Raw genomic sequence first — 21,478 nt, 5'->3', positions numbered from 1 at the left:
TGAAGTCATGACAAAAGCAAGCTGGGGTATAATTTGCATAAAACCTGTTTATTCAATGATGCCTCCACCCCAGCATACATATTTATTTAAATACTTCCTCATGGAGCATTTGGTTGTGGACATTGACAGCTTTGTATGTTAGAGAGGTACAGATTTGTTCAAGTTCATAAAACAACTCTACAACTATACATAAAATGGCATAAAGTTAACATTTCAAATAAAGTGTGAGTTTCAATGGTTGGAATCCTATTCCGGTTTTCTGAACCTTTTAAAGACGGCTCGTAAGTTTGCATCTAATAGTTCTGCTTTCTGCATCAACCAGAAAGGTTTCTGGTACCATAAATATCATTATTGCTTAGCAACTAACTACCATACAACCAATTAAGAAAAATTTTGTATAAAAATGCAGAACACTGAACTACAACCTGCATGCCGTGGAAGCACTGGTCTACCGGTATTACAAAATATACAAAAAGAAATGTGCTGGAGAAAACTAGCATGTTTCATATAGACTGATAAATATATTAAAAGTATTGATGTCGCCAGACATTTAGAAGGTGTACCTCAATCTAAATGTGTTTAAGTCACTGTAACCTACCCCACCCTCCTTAAACTCCCTCCCCCCTAAGTACACACACAAACTATCCCCTCCCCTTTGAAAAAAATATGTGGTGACACATTCTGTTGCTAAGGCAATTTCTACATTTAAAAAACGATCTATTAAGAAACCAAGGTGTTAGCATTTTCCCTTTTCTTTGAGCTGGATCATGTCTCCATCACTGTTTGAGCCAGGGGTGGGCTGCGATGGAAGCTTTGCTGCGGTCGCCATAGTCGTAGAGCAGCTCCTCGCCCTCATTGACGTCTCGCGATGCCACCAGGATGAGGTGAGGCATCCCATTGATGTCATGGAGTTTGGTTTGACAGTTGCCGTTCTTACTGTGGTTGATCAGACGGCCCATGCGACCCGTTTCTTTCGTGGCGTCCACACTAGAGGGAGAAGCAGTTGAAAAAAGCCCCTGATATTAGGTTAATCTAACAAAGTTATTACATCATGAAACTAAAACAAAGACTGCATTAGTGAGCAGCAAACAGTGAGAAAAGTTAAATTGTTTTGCGGCTATACCAGAGATTCCACACACAAATAAGAGATAGTGGTTTGACCTACCAGTATGTTTTGCAGAGATACTGAAAGTAGTACATGTAGCAGCCGGTGGCAGGGTTAAGAGCGTACTCGGCCTCCCTCGTTTTGGCGTCGGTGATCTGCAGCAGGTCTCCATGGTACTCCACTACATACTGGCCCTTATGGAAACACTGGGTGGCAAACACTCCTCGACCCTTCCCCTCTATATGCTGCACCTGTACCATTTGGGGAAGAAATATACAGTGCATTGAGAAAGTATTCAGACCCCTTGACCTTTTCCACATTTTGTTACAGCCGTATTCTAAAATTGATTAAATCGTTTTTTCAATCTACACACAATACACCCATAATGACTATGCAAAAACAGGTTTTTAGAAATGTGGGCAAAGTTATAAAAAGAAAAACGGAAATATCACATTTACATAAGTATTCAGACCCTTTACTCAGGCACACCAGTATTTGGGGAGTTTCTCCCATTCTTCTCTGCAGATCCTCTTAAGCTCTGTCAGGATGGGGAGTGTCGCTGCACAGCTATTTTCATGTCTCTCCAGAGATATTAGATCGGGTTCAAGTCCGGGCTATGGCTGGGCCACTCAAGGACATTCAGAGACTTGTCCCGAAGCCACTCCTGCGTTTTCTTGGCTGTGTGCTTAGGGTCATTGTCCTGTTGGTAAGGTGAACCTTCGCCCCAGTCTGAGGTCCTGAGTGCTCTGGAGCAGGTTTTCATCAAGGATCTCGCTGTACTTTGTTCCGTTCATCTTTCCCTCGATCCCGACTAGTCTCCCAGTCCCTGCCAGTTTGGCCGGGCGGCCAGCTCTAGGAAGTCTTGGTGGTTCCAAACCTTTTCCATTTAAGAATGATGGAGGTCACTGTGTTCTTGGGGACCTTCAATGCTGCAGACATTTTTTGGTACCATTCCCAAGATCTGTGCCTCGACACAATCCTGTCTCAGAGCTCTACGGACAAATCCTTCGACCTCATGGCTTGGTTTTTGCTCTGACATGCACTGTCAACTGTGGGACCTTATGTAGACAGGTGTGTGCCTTTCCAAATCATGTCCAATCAATTGAATTTACCACAGGTGGACTCCAATCAAGTTGTAGAAACATCTCAAGGATGATCAATGGAAACAGGATGCACCTGAGCTCAATTTCGAGTATCATAGCAAAGGATCTGAGCAAAGGTTTGTATTTGATTTGCACACACAAAAAAAAACTTTTCACTTCGTCATTATGGGGTATTGTGTGTAGATTGATGCAAAACAATTAATACATTTTAGAATAAGGCTGTAACTTAACAAAATGTGGAAAAGGTCAAGGGGTCTGAATACTTTTCGAATGCACTGTATTGCAATAAAAGTAACTTAGTATCACACTATTTTCCTCTGAAAACTGTGTGATTCATTTCATGATATGTCAGTATGAACAGTATGAACATAGCAGCAAGGTTTTCAAATACAGGGCCTCCCAGTCTGATTGGCTAAGCACTGTGATCAATGAGTGTACCTCCATTCCTTCCTCGATCCCATTTATGATCAGATCATCGATGTGTTTCTTTTGTTCACACTGTAAGAGAATCCAAGCATAGAGGACATGTAATGACCATGTAATAAGAAATTGAAAATTTGGCTCCACATATTTGAAGGAACACAAGTCCTTATTCACAGTTGCTAATGGCATTATAGTTAATCTCACGTTTAATTAACCTTTTTATTTAGAAAGGACAATGTTACACTGCAAAGTTACTAGTGCTGAGCGATTAGTGCTTTGAGGTTGTTTCAGTTTCTTCGGTTATTAAAAGAATGAAATAATGTCAAAATTATTTCCGCTTTTTCATGGAAATTCCAAAGCCAAAAATAGTGAACATTCTCTGTCAGGTCCACATTGGGTAGACATCAATAGAAAAATAGGAAATTACTATGAAATAATACAATATTGCAATAGTGTATATTACTTAGTTTTAGTTTTTATTTGATTACCATTATTTTTCATTCCTTAAAGTCATCATCTAATCTATTCTCTGCTCAGGCAATAGCAGCCAGCCAGCCAGACAGCCAGCTAACACTATGCTGTGTTCTATCTGTGCTCCCCATACTGTAATTGGGCAATTCCACCGATTTTTCACTTAAAATGTATGCCAAACTAAAACCATTGATTTCAAAAGTTTAACAAATCAAACAACTCTATGCACAAGGACTACTTTTAACAATTTACACTGAACATTTTACAAAAACACATTTACTGGAAGAACTGTGCAGATGCAAAGTTTGGTAACAGAATTTAGGTAAAATCTCCCTCAGTTAAAAAAAATAATTAAATATCTGCTCCAGATTAAGATTCAAAAGACGTCTACAGAAATAATGGGGTGTCAGCTATGACATGACACCTTGACTTTGAAAAACATATATTTTGGTTATTTGACTGCAGTAAGTGAAGTGAATTTACACCCGGTAACAGAATTGCGGTAACAGAATTTCATCTTGGGTCCCTAATCTGTACTACACAGAAATGTATAATTATGGATATGAAAGTCATTCTCTTCATGGCGATACACAACAATAGAAATATGCAATATCGCATATTTGGGTATTATTCTACACACTAATATATTAATGAGCTACGCCGCCAAACAAGACCAAATCTGAACCAATCATAGACGTCCATGTTTCACAAGTTAGGACATATAAAGTACAACACAGTAGAGGACAGTACAGTTCAGTATAGTTCAGTACAGTATAATGTACTCAACTCGTGTGCTCTTGTGTACTGTACTGAACTCTCAGTACTGTACACTGAACTACACTACTTTACTGTACTAGAGCTGGGCCATATGGACAAAAAAAAAAAAAAAAGACTTTTTTACGATGATAAATCAGCGATAACATCCAATAAATGATTTTTCGGGGAGTTGCTAGAGCTTGGGGATATGGATAAAAAGTAATATTGTGATAATGTAACCATTTTGCTCATTAACAACAAATACAACGATAACATTTGTTTGGACAGTTCCTTTACATTAGCGGCAGGGCTCTAGACAATTATTTCCAGTGCCAAGTAAAACAGCTGGTAGCCTATGATTTAAAAAATAAAGCTAATTCATCTAACATATCCAGGAAATGCATGATTGATATTTTGATGTGCAAACTATCAAAATACGATCAAGAACGATCCGATTTATTTGGGGCTCTTAAGAGAATTGGCAGACATCTTTGTGCATATTGGCATTTAGGCTGTTATCTACAACTTGAGGAAGTGGAAACTCAAAACACTAAGCTAGTTTGCTAACTCTAAATATGATATTGTTGCTAGATAGCCAGTAAATGTAGACTAATGTCCTACAAAAACTTTCCAGTGCTAGGCACATCAAAACCATACTACACAGCCTACTCCGATTGTAGAGTTGTGCCATGAACTCAATATTAAGAGGTGAGAAATACATTATACTCACAGAAAGCTGTGATTCTCCTCTCTGTAACCAGAACAGTAGTTGCTTTGAAAACGGTATTTTCGCACACAATAGCATTTTAAGCAACGGTCATATGCTTGTTCTTCTCAGAATGCAGCTCTCCCTCCTCCGTGTGTAGTCAGAAGAGGGATTGAGTCAGCAGCAAAACAGGGACAGGCAGATACTTACATAGCAGGAATCAACATAAGGCATAGGCCATCACTGTTGACAAAATAATGGTTTTATAACAATCTACAGGAATGTTGTGTAGCAAAATCACTGACCTAAGCGAAATGCTTCGGTAAGAGGAAGGCAATGTCAGTGTCTGTAATTTCCGGTTTATCATCCCAGCTCTATATTGTAGTCTACTGCAGTGGTTCCCAAACTGTGGGGGGCACGAGGGGTCTTTTTTAAAGGAACTCTGTCCGGCGTTAAGCTTATTCTTGAAAGTTGCAATTTCAAAATTGGGTAGTGCATCATCAGTTCCTCTTGTCATGTTAGTCATTGCATACCTTAGAGAGCTATTTATAAAACCTGTCAGAAATGTCCAGATCAACTAGCTCATGTCAGCTAATGGTTTTTATTTTTTTATTTTTTAGCCCATAGATATTGTTGTAATTCTGTCACTCAAATATCACATTAATACACATTAGACATGGAAAAATTTAGAGAATTGTAGGAAATAAGCTTTAAAAATATGCAAAATTCTCTCCACCAACAAGAAGAGTGTGAACAGTTTGTGTCATGAACAGTGCTTGTGCCATAAAAATAGACATGGCGTGTGCATGGGGGGCGCGGGGCCCCCCAGAGAGAATAGGTTTGGGAGCCCCTGCTCTACTGTACTGTACTGTGCTGGACAAACTTGTGAAACAGACCTCTATGATTAGTTCAGATTTGGTCCAGCGTTATTGCAAACAAAACGATTGCTTAAGATGTCAGGCTTGAACATCCGTTCAGCCATTTTGGCACAGTGACTCACTACCCAAACCAGACTCAAACTGGTTTCAAGTGGCCAAGAGACGTCATGTGATCTACTGCCATCTAGTGCAGGGTTTCCCAAACTCGGTCCTGGGGGCCCCCCCTGGGTGCACGTTTTGGCTTTTGCCCTAGCACTACACAGCTAAATCAAATAATCAAAGCTTGATGAGTTGGTTATTTGAATCAGCTGTGTAGTAATAGGGCAAAAACCCAAACGTGCACCCAGGGGGGAACCCAGGACCGAGTTTGGGAAACCCTGATCGAGTGGACGAACTGGGAATCAGACAGGGGATATACACTGAGTATACCAAACATTAGGAACACCTTGCTAATATTGATATATAAAGTAATCCTTCTACCCCCCCCCCCAAAAAAAATAAAAAAATAAAAATAAAAATTGTAAAGTGGTTATACCACTGGCTATAGGGTGAATGCACCAATTTGTAAGTCGCTCTGGATAAGAGCGTCTGCTAAATGACGTAAATGTAATGTAAATGTAATTGAGTTGCACCCATGGTCCTCATTTCACACTAGGTCTGTTTATCTTTCAATAGTCTGTACATTACACTGCTTAATCTTTGGTAGATAACAGCATGGAAGTGGTCAATGCTTTAGTATTACAAGGTAATAAATGCACTTTGCTCTCACCTTCAACTCTTCTTTGCTTTTCCTGGAGCTTCTCCTTATGGGATAGTAGTCTGTTACTTTGCGGTTTTTGGAATTCCTGCTCTCTGCTCTGGTAAGGAAACGTATGAACTGACATTAACAAACAATACCAATTGTTTTTTAATATGGGCACACATGAGCCATGTTCTTGTCAAAGTGAACAAAAAAGCACAAGGTGTCCAACAGAAACACAACAGACATTGCAGCCCTTTGTGGTACATCATTATATATACACACACACACACACACACACAGATATATACAGTATCTCACAAAAGTGAGTACCCCTCACATTTTTGTAAATATTTGAGTATATCTTTTCATGTGACAACACTGAAGAAATGACACTTTGCTACAATGTAAAGTAGTGAGTGTACAGCTTGTATAACAGTGTAAATTTGCTGTCCCCTCAAAATAACACAACACACAGCCATTCATGTCTAAACCGCTGGCAACAAAAGTGAGTACACCCCTAAGTGAAAATGTCCAAATTGGGCCCAAAGTGTCAATATTAGCCATTTTCCCTCCCCGGTGTCATGTGACTCGTTAGTGTTACAAGGTCTCAGGTGTGAATGGGGAGCTGGTGTGTTAAATTTGGTGTCATCGCTCTCACACTCCCTCATACTGGTCACTGGAAATTCAACATGGCACCTCATGGAGAAAGAACTCTGAGGATCTGAAAAAAAGAATTGTTGCTCTACATAAAGATGGCCTGGGCTATAAGAAGATTGCCAAGACCCTGAAACTGAGCTGCAGCACAGTGGCCAAGACCATACAGCGGTTTAACAGGACAGGTTCCACTCAGAACAGGCCTCGCCATGGTCGACCAAAGAAGTTGAGTGCACGTGCTCAGTGTCATATCCAGAGGTTGTCTTTGGGAAATAGACGTATGAGTGCTGCCAGCATTGCTGCAGAGGTTGAAGGGGTGGGGGATCAGCCTGTCAGTGCTCAGACCATACGCTGCACACTGCATCAAATTGGTCTGCATGGCTGTCGTCCCAGAAGGAAGCCTCTTCTAAAGATGATGCACAAGAAAGCCGCAAACAGTTTGCTGAAGACAAGCAGACTAAGGACATGGATTACTGGAACCATGTCCTGTGGTCTGATGAGACCAAGAAACTTATTTGGTTCAGATGGTGTGAAGCGTGTGTGACGGCAACCAGGTGAGGAGTACAAAGAGAAGTGTGTCTTGCCTACAGTCAAGCATGGTGGTGGGAGTGTCATGGTCTGGGGCTGCATGAGTGCTGCCAGCACTGGGGAGCTACAGTTCATTGAGGGAACCATGAATGCCAACATGTACTGTGACATACTGAAGCAGAGCATGATCCCCTCCCTTCGGAGACTGGGCAGCAGGGCAGTATTCCAACATGATAACGACCCCAAACACACCTCCAAGACGACCACTGCCTTGCTAATGAAGCTGAGGGTAAAGGTGATGGACTGGCCAAGCATGTCTCCAGACCTAAACCCTATTGAACATCTGTGGGGCATCCTCAAACGGAAGGTGGAGGAGTGCAAGGTCTCTAACATCCACCAGCTCCGTGATGTCGTCAAGGACTCCAGTGGCAACCTGTAAGCTCTGGTGAACTCCATGCCCAAGAGGGTTAAGGCAGTGCTGGAAAATGATGGTGGCCACACAAAATATTGACACTTTGGGCCCAATTTGGACATTTTCACTTAGGGGTGTATTCACTTTTGTTGCCAGCGGTTTAGACATGAATGGCTGTGTGTTGTGTTATTTTGAGGGGACAGCAAATGTACACTGTTATACAAGCTGTACACTCACTACTTTACATTGTAGCAAAGTGTCATTTCTTCAGTGTTGTCACATGAAAAGATATACTCAAATATTTACAAAGATGTGAGTTGTACTCACTTTTGTGAGATACTGTGTATATATATATATACACACACACACACACACACACACACACACAACCGTTCAAAGGTTTGGGGTCACTTAGAAATTTCCTTGTTTTCCATGAAAACATTCATGAAATGAGTTTGAATAGTAAATATAGCAAAATGCATAGGAAATGTAGTCATTGACAAGGTTAGAAATAATGATTTTTAATAGAAATAATAATTGTGTCCTTCAAACTTTGCTTTCGTCAAAGAATCCTCCATTTGCAGCAATTACAGCCTTGCAGACCTTTGGCATTCTAGTTGTCAATTTGTTAAGGTAATCTGAAGAGATTTCACCCCATGCTTCCTGAAGCACCTCCCACAAGTTGGATTGGCTTGAGAGGCACTTCTTCTGTACCATACGGTCAAGCTGCTCCCACAACAGCTCAACAGGGTTGAGATCCGGTTACTGTGCTGGCCACTCCATTATAGACAGAATACCAGCTGACTGCTTCTTCCTTAAATAGTTATTGCATAGTTTGGAGCTGTGCTTTGGGTCATTGTCCTGTTGTAGGAGTAAATTGGCTCCAATCAAGCGCCGTCCACAGGGTATGCCATGGCGTTGCAAAATGGAGTGATAGCCTTCCTTCTTCAAGATCCCTTTTACCCTGTCCAAATCTCCCACTTTACCACCACCAAAGCACCCCCAGACAATCACATTGCCTCCACCATGCTTGACAGATGGCATCAAGCACTCCTCCAGCATCTTTTCATTTGGTCTGCGTCTCACAAATGTTCTTCTTTGTGATCCGAACACCTCAAACTTCGATTCGTCTGTCCATAACACTTTTTACAAATATTCCTCTGTCCAGTGTCTGTGTTCTTTTGCCCATCTTAATCTTTTATTGGCCAGTCTGAGATATGGCTTTTTCTTTGCAACTCAGCATCCCGGAGTCGCCTCTTCACTGTTGATGTTGAGACTGGTGTTTTGCGGGTACTATTTAATGAAGCTGCCAGTTGAGGACCTGTGAGGCGTCTGTTTCTCAAACTAGACACTAATGTATTTGACCTCTTGCTCAGTTGTGCACCGGGGCCTCCCACTCCTCGTTCTTTTCTGGTTAGAGACAGTTTGCGCTGTTCTGTGAAGGGAGTAGAACACAGCGTTGTACGAGATCTTCAGTTTCTTGGCAATTTCTCACATGGAATAGCCTTCATTTCTCAGAACAAGAATAGACTGACGAGTTTCAGAAGAAAGTCATTTGTTTCTGGCCATTTTGATTCTGTAATCGAACCCACAATTGCTGATGCTCCAGATACTCAACTAGTCTCAAGAAGGCCAGTTTTATTGCTTCTTTAATCAGCACAACAGTTTTCAGCTGTTAAAAATCAGCCGTTTCCAGCTACAATAGCTATTTACAACATTAACAATGTCTACACTGTATTTCTGATCAATTTGATGTTATTTTAATGGACAAAAAAAAATTACTTTTCTTTCGAAAACATGGACATTTCTAAGTGACCCCAAACGTTTGAATGGTAGTGTACATACAAACATACATATATACAAATATAGGTGCAACAAATCAAAATATATGTTATATTTGAGATTCTTCAAATAGCCACCCTTTGCCTTGATGACAGCTTTGCACACTCTTGGCATTCTCTCAACCAGCTTCATGAGGTAGTCACCTGGAATGCATTTCAATTAACAGGTGTGCCTTCTTAAAAGTTAATTTGTGGAATTTCTTTCCTTTTTAATGTGTTTGAGCCAATCAGTTGTGTTGTGACAAGGTAGGGGGGTGGTATACAGAAGATAGCCCTATTTGGTAAAAGACCAAGTCAATATTATGGCAAGAACAGCTCAAATAAGCAAAGAGAAATGACAGTCCATCATTACTTTAAAAAGACATGAAGGTCAGTCAATACGGAACATTTCAAGGACATTTCAAGTTTCTTCAAAGTGCAGACGCAAAACCAAAACCATCAAGCGCTATGATGAAACTGGCTCTCATGAGGACCGCGACAGGAAAGGAAGACCCAGAGTCACCTCTGCTGCAGAGGATAAGTTCATTAGAGCCTCAGAAATTTCAGCCCAAATAAATGCTTCACAGCGTTCAAGTAACAGACACATTTCAACATCAACTGTTCAGAGGAGAATGCGTGAATCATGCCTTCATGGTCAAATTGCTGCAAAGAAACCACTACTAAAGGACACCAATAAGAAGAAGAGACTTGCTTGGGCAAAGAAACACGAGCAATGGACATTAGACCGGTGGAAATCTGTCCTTTGGTCTGAGGAGTCCAAATTTGAGATTTTTGGTTCCAACCGCCATGTCTTTGTAAGATGCAGAGTAGGTGAACGGATGATCTCTGCATGTCTAGTTCCCACCGTGAAGCATGGAGGAGGAGGTGTGATGGTGTGGGGATGCTTTGCTGGTGACACTGTCTGTGATTTATTTAGAATTCAAGGCACACTTAACCAGCATGGCTACCACAGCATTCTGTAGCGATACGCCATTCCATCTGGTTTGCGCTTAGTGGGACTATAAATTTGTTTTTCAACAGGACAATGACCCAAAACACACCTGCAGGCTGTGTAAGGTCTATTTGACCATGAAGGAGAGTGATGGAGTGCTGCATCAGATGACCTGGCCTCCACAATCACCCGACCTCAACCCAATTGAGATGGTTTGGGATGAGTTGGAACGCAGAGTGAAAGAAAAGCAGCCAACAAGTACTCAGCATATGTGGGAACTCCTTCAAGACTGTTGGAAAAGCATTCCTCATGAAGCTGGTTGAGAGAATGCCAAGAGTGTGCAAAACTGTCATCAAGGCAAAGGATGGCAATTTGAAGAAACTCAAATATATTTTGATTTGTTTAACACTTCTTTTGGTTACTACATGATTCCATATGTTTTAATGTCTTCACTATTATTCTACAATGTAGAAAATAGTAAAAATAAAGAAAAACCCTGGAATACGTAGGTGTATACATACGGTGCATTTGGAAAGTATTCAGACCCTTTGACTTTTTCCACTTTGTTACATTACAGCCTTATTCTAAAATGGATTAAATAGTTTTTCCTCAGTCTACATACAACACCCCATAATGAAAAAGCAAAACAGGTTTAGACATTTTTGCAAATGTATTATAAATGAAAAACAGAAATACCTTATTTACATAAGTATTTGCTATGAGACTCGAAATTGAGCTCAGGTGCATCCTGTTTCCATTGATCATCCTTGAGATGTTTCTACAACTTGATTGGAGTCCACCTGTGCTAAATTCAATTGATTGGACATGATTTAGAAAACCACACACCTGTCTATATAAGGTCCCAGAGTTTACAGTGCATGTCAGAAAATTGTCTGTAGCGCTCCGAGACAGGATTGTGTCGAGGCACAGATCTGGGGAAGGGTACCAAAACATTTCTGCAGCATTGAAGGTCCCCAAGAACACAGTGGGCTCCATCATTCTTAAATGGAAGAAGTTTGAAACCACCAAGACTCTTCCCAGAGCTGACCACCTGGCCAAACTGAGCAATCGGGGGAGAAGGGCCATGGTCAGGGAGATGACCAAGAACCCGATGGTCACTCTGACAGAGCTCCAGAGTTCCTTTGTGGAGATGGGAGAACCTTATAGAAGGACAACCATCTCTGCAGCACTCCACCAATCAGGCCTTTATGGTAGAGTGGCCAGACGGAAGCCACTCCTCAGTAAAAAGGCACATGACAGCCCGCTTGGAGTTTGCCAAAAGGCACCGAAAGACTCAGACCATGAGAAACAAGATTCTCTGGTCTGATGAAACCAAGATTCAACTCTTTGGCCTGAATGCCAAGCGTCACATCTGGAGGAAACCTGGCACCATCCCTACGGTGAAGCATGGTGGTGGCAGCATCATCATGCTGTGGGGATGTTTTTCAGTGGCAGGGACTAGGAGACTAGTCAGGATCGAAGGAAAGATGAACAGAGCAAAGTACAAAGAGATCCTTCATGAAACCGTGCCCCAGAGCGCTCAGGACCTCAGACTGGGGCGAAGGTTCACCTTCCAACAGGACAACGACCCTAAGCACACAGCCAAGACAATGCAGGAGTGGCTTCAGGACAAGTCTTTGAATGTCCTTGAGTGGCCCAGCCAGAGCCCGGACTTGAACCCGATCGAACATCTCTGGAGAGACCTTGAAAATAGCTGTGCAGCGACGCTCCCCATCCAACCTGACAGAGCTTGAGAGGATCTACAGAGAAGAATGGGAGAAACTCCCCAAATACAGGTGTGCCAAGCTTGTAGCGTCATACCCAAGAAGACTCGATGCTATAATCGCTGCCAAAAATGCTTCAACAAAGTACTGAGTAAAGGGTCTGAATATTTATGTAAATGTGACTTCAGTTATTTTATTTTTTAAAGAAAAGTTTTGAAAAACTAGTTTTTGCTTTCTCATTATGGGGTATTGTGTGGATTGATGAGGATTCTTTTTTTGAATAACGCTGTAACGTACTTTCCGAATGCACTGTGTGTGTGTGTGTGTATATTATATATATATATATATATATATATATATATATATATATATATATATATATATATATTTTTAAAAAAACTATATACTTTACAATTCCTAAAACCAAATCGAAACTGTGTAGAACTGATAATGGATCTACATTCATACATTTTCTTGACTGTCCAGCTCGCTAATAATCACAGAAATGAAAGCTAGACAGTCAGGGAGCATAGAACATTTCAAAAACGATGGATAGAGGACAATTTTTTGCAAACTTTGACGGCGTGGAAATATATCACATTTTCTGAGCAGCCCTCCGGACCTCGTTGAAGGCCGAATGCGGCCCCCGGGGCAAAATGCGTTTGACACCCCTGTTTAAAGACAGTAAGGCCTCTCGTCCATTGGTATCTGAATGCTAGCCTGTTTCTATTTCAGCAAATCTGTAACTGTTGCCAACAGTGGCGTGTATTCATGGATGCGAAGCGAAGCCAGGCTTCCCCCCAAAAAATATGAAATCAATTATTTAGTCTCTGTGTTTCATATTTTCCTTCAATTCACAAGAGGCTGAATGTACCTCACCGGAGAAAGCATCCGAGCGAGCGAAACAGCGCCCCTCTGTCTCTGTAGGCCATCGAGCTGATGCTGTATGGTCCAAAAGAGTATGACATTGTTACCGCCTGTAGTATTGAATGCAAGGGAAGCCATCGAGCATTTGGCCAAAAAAAAAGTATAAAATAATAGCCAATCAGCGTTGAGCTAAACTGAGCAAGCTCAACTGTGAATGGTCCTGGCGCACCAAAAAATAAAAATGTCAAGGGAAGCCACTTTGGATTTGGCGTCACTCCTATCAAATCACATTGAGAGCATACGTCACTGACAGAAACAACTTTGTCCTCCGGTGGCTAGCTAGCAAAAATTGGCCCTTTCCTAAATTAGCCATGGAAGGAGATAGGGATTTGGACTTGTGGTTTTACTTAATTCTCCATACTGGCCAATGATTATAACGGCGATTCTGATCCAACTATTAATTCATATATTGTGTCCCTGGCCTGAGAGGAAGGAAGTTGAATATGTAGCTAGATGTAGAAGGCTAATGTTAACTAGCTAACTTTACCAACGAAAGGAAGTTAGGCTAGCGAGCAAGCACTTTAGCCAGGTAACCTACGACAACAAAACATAAAAGCGTGTAATGTATGACAAGAGTCATAGACCATTTCGTCAACATGAAAGAGAGGAAGATGGCATTGGCGTTTCTCTACAGGTAGGGTGAGTCAACATGTTTTTTCTACTTGCACGCACGCACACATCAGAACCATGGACAGCCACATCATATTAAACTTACGTTGATTGGACTAAACTGTTTTTGGTGTCTTTTAGTTGTCACTGTATTAGACTAAGCATAGGTGATTTGATGATGTTGAAATGGTGCTGGAATAGTGGAGGCAGCTCCTGTTTTCTTTGCGACTTGCGGTAACTCTCCGTGATTCTAAATCAATAGTCGTTTAGTGGTCCGAAAATGTCGGAAACATTAACTTGCTTGACCATGCTGTAGGTCATGTAACTGTTTGCTACATGCAATATGTTTTGGGGACTTCACCGGACAGAGGTTGCTCTCCGGTTTTGTGATGAAACAAAGGTGTGGTTGAATTTATTCTGCCACTGTCTTCTTATTATCTCGGACTTTAGGCCTATATATCACGGTCGATTGGCATAATATTTTTTATTTGGGGCTTCCCCAGTGATTTAACACACGCACCATTACTGGTTGCCAAACAAGTTGACAAGTGGATTCTGTTTGGCAAGTCAACAATGTAAGTGTTGTTGAAAGAGGTGATTCCTCACGAAACTAGAACAAAACCGGGCCATGATTTTTGGGATTCTCACAAAATGTAATCCATAGAAGGGTCCTTTGAAGGAAGGATTGTTTACATATATTTGACATTTGTATCTTAAAGCATAATTGAGAAATAATTAATAGAAGTGGGAACATTTGACATTTTGGCCTTACCCAGGCCTCCTTTAAGTCTCCATCATGTTTCATCTGTATGTGCTACAAAAGGGGAAAATTGGCATCATATGAAGCTTTACCGCTTGCTATGTAAAGAGTAGTATTTTCATTTCAATAACAATTCTCACAAAAAGCCACCACTACCTCAAGTTCAGTTCAGTCCACTCCTGATAGGTGCACATGGGAGAAGCACAAACTCTGCAGTTCACCAATCCCAATTCAAATACACCCTTTTTACTTAATTATCCACATGATCCAGTTTAGTGCATGCATTTATGACAGTCCCAAGCTATTGTGACAAGTGTTTTTTAGGTATGAAAACACCTGACAAAATTAGATTTTATGTGACATCCAGTGAGAGCTTACATTCTTAGTGTTGACTTCTTCCCTTTGGCCTTGCGTCGGATGTCCCTCCTCTGGTTGGCGAGGTGAGCGGCGGTGTTGGCAAGGAGGGTGTGGGTGATGTTGTTACTGGGGGCAGGAGGGGAGGAGACATCAGCTGGGGAACGGAGGCAGGAGACTGGGGAGAAGTGGAGAAGCTGCTGAGAGGACTGGTGCTGGTTCTCTTCTGTCCTGCAGGGCCACTGGCTGTGGCTCTCTTCCCTGTCTGCCAGCTTCAGGACGCATGCCGCCTCAGAGTTCAGTCTCCTGGCTGCTGGGTGGGGCAAGCAAATAGGAAGTCAGATAAGGATATAACAGCGTGCATGTCAATAGTCTACAGCGGCTTCATCTCGTTCATATTGCTTTTGTACATTTCATGTAAAATGGGCTGTCAAAAACAGAGGAAACGAGAAGAGGAAGTAACTTTAGACTATTGAGATGCCACTTAGACTAAACCCCCAGCTCCTTCTTACTTGTGATGAGAAGATTTTATTTTTGAAGGAGGGGTGAAGTGATGGAGCCTGATGAAGCCAACCTCATCATGCAGCTATGTTTTAGGTTTCATGTAAAACACACATTTGACTCAGTATTCACTAAGCCATATAATGTCTATACACCAAATGTACACATTGATCTAGGCCTACAATGCCTAATCATGGTCAAATTACCGACTAGGGGGCCCCCATTGATTTTGTTAGTCACTCTGACTGAGATATCATATTAAAAACTGCAAACATTTCTCTCCACCCGATGACAAAATGTGTAGAATTGCAGGAAATTAGCTGTAAAACTGCAACCAAATGTAACTTAGGACCCCCAAAAGCTAGGGTCAGCTCTAACTGCATGTATGGGTATGATGTGTGTACGCAGATCCACGAGCCACTGCGGCTCCTCATGATGAGTTCAGATTTTTTTGCGGCCCCCACCCCCATCATCATTGGCCATCCCTGATCTAGGCCTATACAATAAATTAATTTTACATTTACATTTTAGTCATTTAGCAGACGCTCTTATCCAGAGCGACTTACAGTTAGTGAGTGCATACATTTTTTTTTTTTCATACTGGTCCCCGTGGGAAACAAACCCACAACCCTGGCGTTGCAAACGCCATGCTCTACCAACTGAGCTACACTACAATCGAACACTTGCAACTTTAGTGGATAAATAATAATCAAGATCTGTTGCACATTCAACAAGCTAATTAATCAAGCAGAAGAGCTGAATAGAAAGAACAGGACATGCACTGCAGTAGTTCAATGAATAGGCTACTATACACTACATACCATCCCCTTGCCTCTGTGTTTCGTTCTGTATAGAGCAGCGTCCAGCGTACTTTCCTTCCTGTATGAGTTTGATGGTCATCTCTTCAGGTGATTTGGACTTGCTGTGGCCCAGGAGACGGATGGAGTGGCTGTTTAGTACCATGTCCTGTCAAAGGAAGAGGTGGAAACCATCAATAATTTGTTGTTGGTGTTTTGTGTGTTGAGACGTCATCAAGTAAACAATGTAGGTCACATAAGAATGTTGAAATTAATATTCCACAAGGAAATGTCGAGGACATTCGACCATAACAACTGTTGGGTAATGTCTGGCAGTCACCCAACCTGATCTTATGAAAAAGAGTTGACCTGTGTCAATACACACTAGCAGTGACGCCATCCAGCAACATAATTTGGCTAACTATGACTAAACACACCCGCACAACATACGGGCCTCCTAGTTGTTAGCTAAATCGCTTCACTCATCACATTATTTGTGACAACCATGTTTTCGAGAACATGCAAACGTGTGTGTATATTTGAGTTACAAATCCCTCTTGCCCACTAAAAGCGACGAACTTTTTATTTCGACCGTTCGCTTATTCAACCAATAGGAGTAGCTAGCTGGAGTAGGGAGAATAACGTATAGCTAGCTAGCTAACCATTCTAGCTAGCTAGCTAACATAATGTAATGTTAGACATTCATCAAATAAACAAATAGCTAACTACAATATAAATAACAGTCCACTCCCCTCTATTGTCCTAAATTAATCTAACCTATTTTTTGTAAAATAACAAAAGTACCTATTTGACGAATTGTTACAGTCAACTTACCCCGTTCATTTCTGGATTGTTTTGTTTTTTATATTTTTATGCGAAAAAAGCTTCGGGTCCACTCTTCTGTTGCAGTAAAACAATATCCAGAAGCCGTGTCTCCCCGTATGTCCCCAGCGTCATACAACAGTCATCCCACCTCTCCTCTGCCTTCGTACACACTCCTCCGTCTCCACAAAGGTCACTTTTGTATGTTTTCCTTTGAAATTTTTCAGCACAGGCAGTTTCCACAGTTCCTCCCCTCCGCCATGTTTTAATGTAACTCATTCAAGGGAGGGAGCCATGCAACATTTAAAGGGGCGGTAGTTCTAAAGGAAAGCCAGCAGGCGGCGCTGTCTAACATTGTTTTGGGGAGTTGGCTTCAGTGACAAAGCATTTGATTTGATTAATTAATCAACATGAATCATTATCATCAATCATCATCCTCATTAAAGAATTACCTTGTGAAAAGTATTTCACAGAATCTGAGTAAACAACAAATTGAAAAACTTTCTAAACTCTCTCTCTGTACTTTGGTATTGGTGTGTCATGCTTTGTTTGTGGCTGTTTTATATTTTGTTTTTATGTTTTGTTTGTCAACAAACTTTTCACACTGCCTTTTTACTGTATCTAGACCTCATGATTTTGCAAAAAATGGCTGTGTATTCCTCATTGTTTCGCTGTATTCTTTTTACAATATTTTTGACTTGCATGGTATAACATTGAATGGTTGTGTAAAATGTTATTTTATTATAACTTATTATAAATCATATCTATTTATCTGTTTATTATTGCTGCTATTAAGAGCATGGCTTAATGCAGCCGGAGGGGTCCTCATCTGAGTGGTTCTTTTCAAGGTTTCTACTTTCCAGGGAGATTTTCCTTGCCTCTGTGTTGCTGCTTGCTCTTTGGGTCTCTATGATCTAGACTGGGTTACTATTGATTGACTGATTTCTGCAATATATTGTCGTGGAAATTCTTACACAGGGACACTCAAAGTCAATCTTAAAGGAATCATTGTTTATTATCAGCGCGCTGGAGAGGTTCCAACCAACTCAATGCACCAAGTACATATATCGATCAGGAGCTCTACCCGGGGCAGTCCCGTTAGTTCTCTTATATACAGACAAGTCATATTTGCATGATTTAGCTTATTCATCATTCATAATTGATTCATCATTAACGTTTGCTTCCTTCATGTGACCGACCAATGTCATGCATGTGACAGACCAATACATCACGAGGCTTCTTCTCTCTAAACTGAGACCTTGAAACTGAGATATCCCTTTCTCAAAACAAGGTTCTGGGCATACTGCCAAATTGCAGATACTGATAGTGAGGATTCGTTCAATCAGTCACTTGCATGAACACAGAAATTGGTTATTAAAAAAGCACTAATAACACTAAGATAACCTGCCTAAATGACTACCGACCCGTAGCACTCACGTCTGTAGCCATGAAGTGCTTTGAAAGGCTGGTCATGGCTCACATCAACACCATTATCCCAGAAACCCTAGACCCACTCCAATTTGCATACCGCCCCAAAATATCCACAGATGATGCAATCTCTATTGCACTCCACACTGCCCTTTCCCACCTGGAAAAGAGGAACACCTACGTGAGAATGCTATTCATTGACTACAGCTCAGTGTTCAACACCATAGTGCCCTCAAAGCTCATCACTAAGCTAAGGACCCTGGGACTGAACACCTCCCTCTGCAACTGGATGCTGGACTTCCTGACGGGCCGCTCCCAGGTGGTAAGGGTAGATAACAACACATCTGCCACGCTGATCCTCAACACGGGGGCCCCTCAGGGGTGCGTGCTCAGTTCCCTCCTGTACTCCCTGTTCACCCATGACTGCATGGCCAGGCACGACTCCAACACCATCATTAAGTTTGCAGACGACACAACAGTGGTAGGCCTGATCACCGACAACGATGAGACAGCCTATAGGGAGGAGGTCAGAGACCTGGCCGTGTGGTGCCAGGATAACAACCTCTCCCTCAATGTGACCAAGACAAAAGAGATGATTGTGGACTACAGGGAAAAAAAGAGGACTGAGCACGCCCCCATTCTCATCGATGGGGCTGTAGTGGAACAGGTTGAGAGCTTCAAGTTCCTTGGTGTCCAAATCACCAACAAACTATCATTGTCCAAACACACCAAGACAGTCGTGAAGAGGGCACGACAAAGCCTATTCCCCCTCAGGAGACTGAAAAGATTTGGCATGGGTCCTCAGATCCTCAAAAAGTTCTACAGCTGCACCATCGAGAGCATCCTAACTGATTGCATCACTGCCTGGTATGGCAACTGCTCGGCCTCCGACCACAAGGCACTACAGAGGGTAGTGCGTACGGCCCAGTACATCACTGGGGCCAAGCTTCCTGCCATCCAAGACCTCTATACCAGGCAGTGTCAGAGGAAGGCCCTAAAATGTTTCAAAGACTCCAGCCACCATAGTCATAGACTGTTCTCTCTGCTACCACACGGCAAGCGGTACTGGAGTCTAGGTCCAAAAGGCTTCTTAACAGCTTCAACCCCCAAGCAATAAGACTCCTGAACAGCTAATCATGGCTACCCGGACTATTTGCATTGTCCCCCCCACCCCACCCCATCCCCTCTTTTACACTGCTGCTACTCTGTTTATTATCTATGCAGAGTCACTTTAACTCTACCCACATGTACATTTTACCTCAATTACCTCGACTAACCGGTGCCCCCGCACATTGACTCTGTACCGATAGCCCCTGTATATAGCCTCCCTACTGTTATTTAATTTTACTGCTGCTCTTTAATTTATTATTTTTTTTAGTTATCTGTTTTTTACTTAACACTTATTTTTTCTTAAAACTGCATTGTTGGTTAAGGGCTTGTAAGTATGCATTTCACTGTAAGGTCTACATCTGTTGTATTCGGCTCATGTGGCAAATACAATTTCAAATCAAATTAAATCAAATGTTATTGGCCACATGCGCCGAATACAACAGGTGTAGACATTACAGTGAAATGCTTACTTACAGCCCTTAACCAACAATGCATTTATTTTTTAATAAAACAACAACAAAAAAGTGTTGAGAAAAAAAGAGCAGAAGTAAAATAAAATAACAGTAGGGAGGCTATATATACAGGGGGGTACCGGTGCAGAGTCAATGTGCGGGGGCACCGGCTAGTTGAGGTAGTTGAGGTAATATGTACATGTGGGTAGAGTTAAAGTGACTATGCATAAATAATTAACAGAGTAGCAGCAGCGTAAAAATATGGGGTGGGGGTGGGAGGGCAGTGCAACTAGTTCGGGTAGCCATGATTAGCTGTTCAGGAGTCTTATGGCTTGGGGGTAGAAGCTGTTGAGAAGTCTTTTGGACCTAGACCTTCCTCTGACACCGCCTGGTATAGAGGTCCTGGATGGCAGGAAGCTTGGCCCCAGTGAGCCATGACCAGCCTTTCAAAGCACTTCATGGCTACAGATGTCAGTGCTACGGGTCGGTAGTCATTTAGGCAGTTTATCTTAGTGTTCTTGGGCACGGGGACTATGGTGGTCTGCTTGAAACATGTTGGTATTACAGACTCAGTCAGGGACATGTTGAAAATGTCAGTGAAGACACTTGCCAGTTGGTCAGCACATGCTCGGAGTACACGTCCTGGTAATCTGTCTGGCCCTGCAGCCTTGTGAATGTTGACCTGCTTAAAAGTCTTACTCACATTGGCTACGGAGAGCATGATCACATAGTCATCCGGAACAGCTGGTGCTCTCATGCATGCTTCAGTGTTGCTTGCCTCGAAGCGAGCATAGAAGTGGTTTAGCTCGTCTGGAAGTCTTGTGTCACTGGGCAGCTCGCGGCTGTGCTTCCCTTTGTAGTCTGTAATAGTTTTCAAGCCCTGCCACATCCGACGAGCGTCAGAGCCGGTGTAGTACGATTCAATCTTAGTCCTGTACTGACTCTTTGCCTGTTTGATGGTTCATCGGAGGGCATAGCAGGATTTCTTATAAGCGTCCGGGTTAGAGTCCCGCTCCTTGAAAGCGGCAGCTCTAGCTCAGTGCGGATGTTGCCTGTAATCCATGGCTTCTGGTTGGGGTATGTACGTATGGTCACTGTGGGGACGACGTCATCGATGCACTTATTGATGAAGCCAGTGACTAATGTGGTGTACTCCTCAATGCTATCTGAAGAATCCCGGAACATGTTCCAGTCTGTGCTAGCAAAACAGTCCTGTAGCTTAGCATCTGCGTCATCTGACCACTTTTTAATTAACCGAGTCACTGGTGCTTCCTGCTTTAGTTTTTGCTTATAAGCAGGAATCAGGAGGATAGAGTTATGGTCAGATTTGCCAAATGGAGGGCGAGGGAGAGATTTGTATGTGTCTCTGTGTGTGGAGTAAAGGTGGTCTAGAGTTTTTTTCCCTCTGGTTGCACATTTAACATGCTGGTAGAAATTAGGTAGA

At 42.1% G+C, this 21,478-nt stretch overlaps 1 protein-coding gene across 3 annotated transcripts; it reads right to left on the bottom strand.

Annotated features, from left to right (window-relative positions):
• Positions 1-29: 29 nt before the first annotated feature.
• On the bottom strand, positions 30-17,326 carry LOC121582766 (N-lysine methyltransferase KMT5A-A). 3 transcript variants are annotated; one of them, XM_041898857.2, is made up of 7 exons: positions 17,057-17,326; positions 16,247-16,391; positions 14,949-15,237; positions 6,212-6,299; positions 2,647-2,706; positions 1,166-1,356; positions 30-987 (listed from the first exon to the last, which is right to left on the bottom strand). In XM_041898857.2, exons 1-7 carry the CDS (start codon positions 17,063-17,065, stop codon positions 777-779), a joined length of 993 nt encoding a protein of 330 aa, XP_041754791.1. In that variant the 5' UTR covers positions 17,066-17,326; the 3' UTR covers positions 30-776. The 3 variants fall into 3 exon arrangements, with proteins under 3 accessions (XP_041754791.1, XP_041754792.1, XP_041754793.1); XM_041898858.2 differs by having other exon boundaries at positions 14,949-15,234; XM_041898859.2 differs by lacking the exon at positions 2,647-2,706.
• Between the last annotated feature and the right edge of the window lie 4,152 nt (positions 17,327-21,478).

This window comes from Coregonus clupeaformis, chromosome 15 (assembly GCF_020615455.1).
Source record: "Coregonus clupeaformis isolate EN_2021a chromosome 15, ASM2061545v1, whole genome shotgun sequence".
Classification (NCBI taxonomy): domain Eukaryota; kingdom Metazoa; phylum Chordata; class Actinopteri; order Salmoniformes; family Salmonidae; genus Coregonus; species Coregonus clupeaformis.
Note: the sequence above shows the minus strand (reverse complement) of the source record. Positions and strands in the feature narration are given on the sequence as shown.

Coding starts and splice junctions, on each gene's coding strand:
- LOC121582766 (XM_041898857.2), bottom strand. Junction 15,238..16,246: donor AACACAGAGGCAAGGGGATG/GTATGTAGTGTA, acceptor TGCCCCACCCAG/CAGCCAGGAGACTGAACTCT. Junction 6,300..14,948: donor AAGAAGTCAACACTAAGAAT/GTAAGCTCTCAC, acceptor TTTCCTTACCAG/AGCAGAGAGCAGGAATTCCA.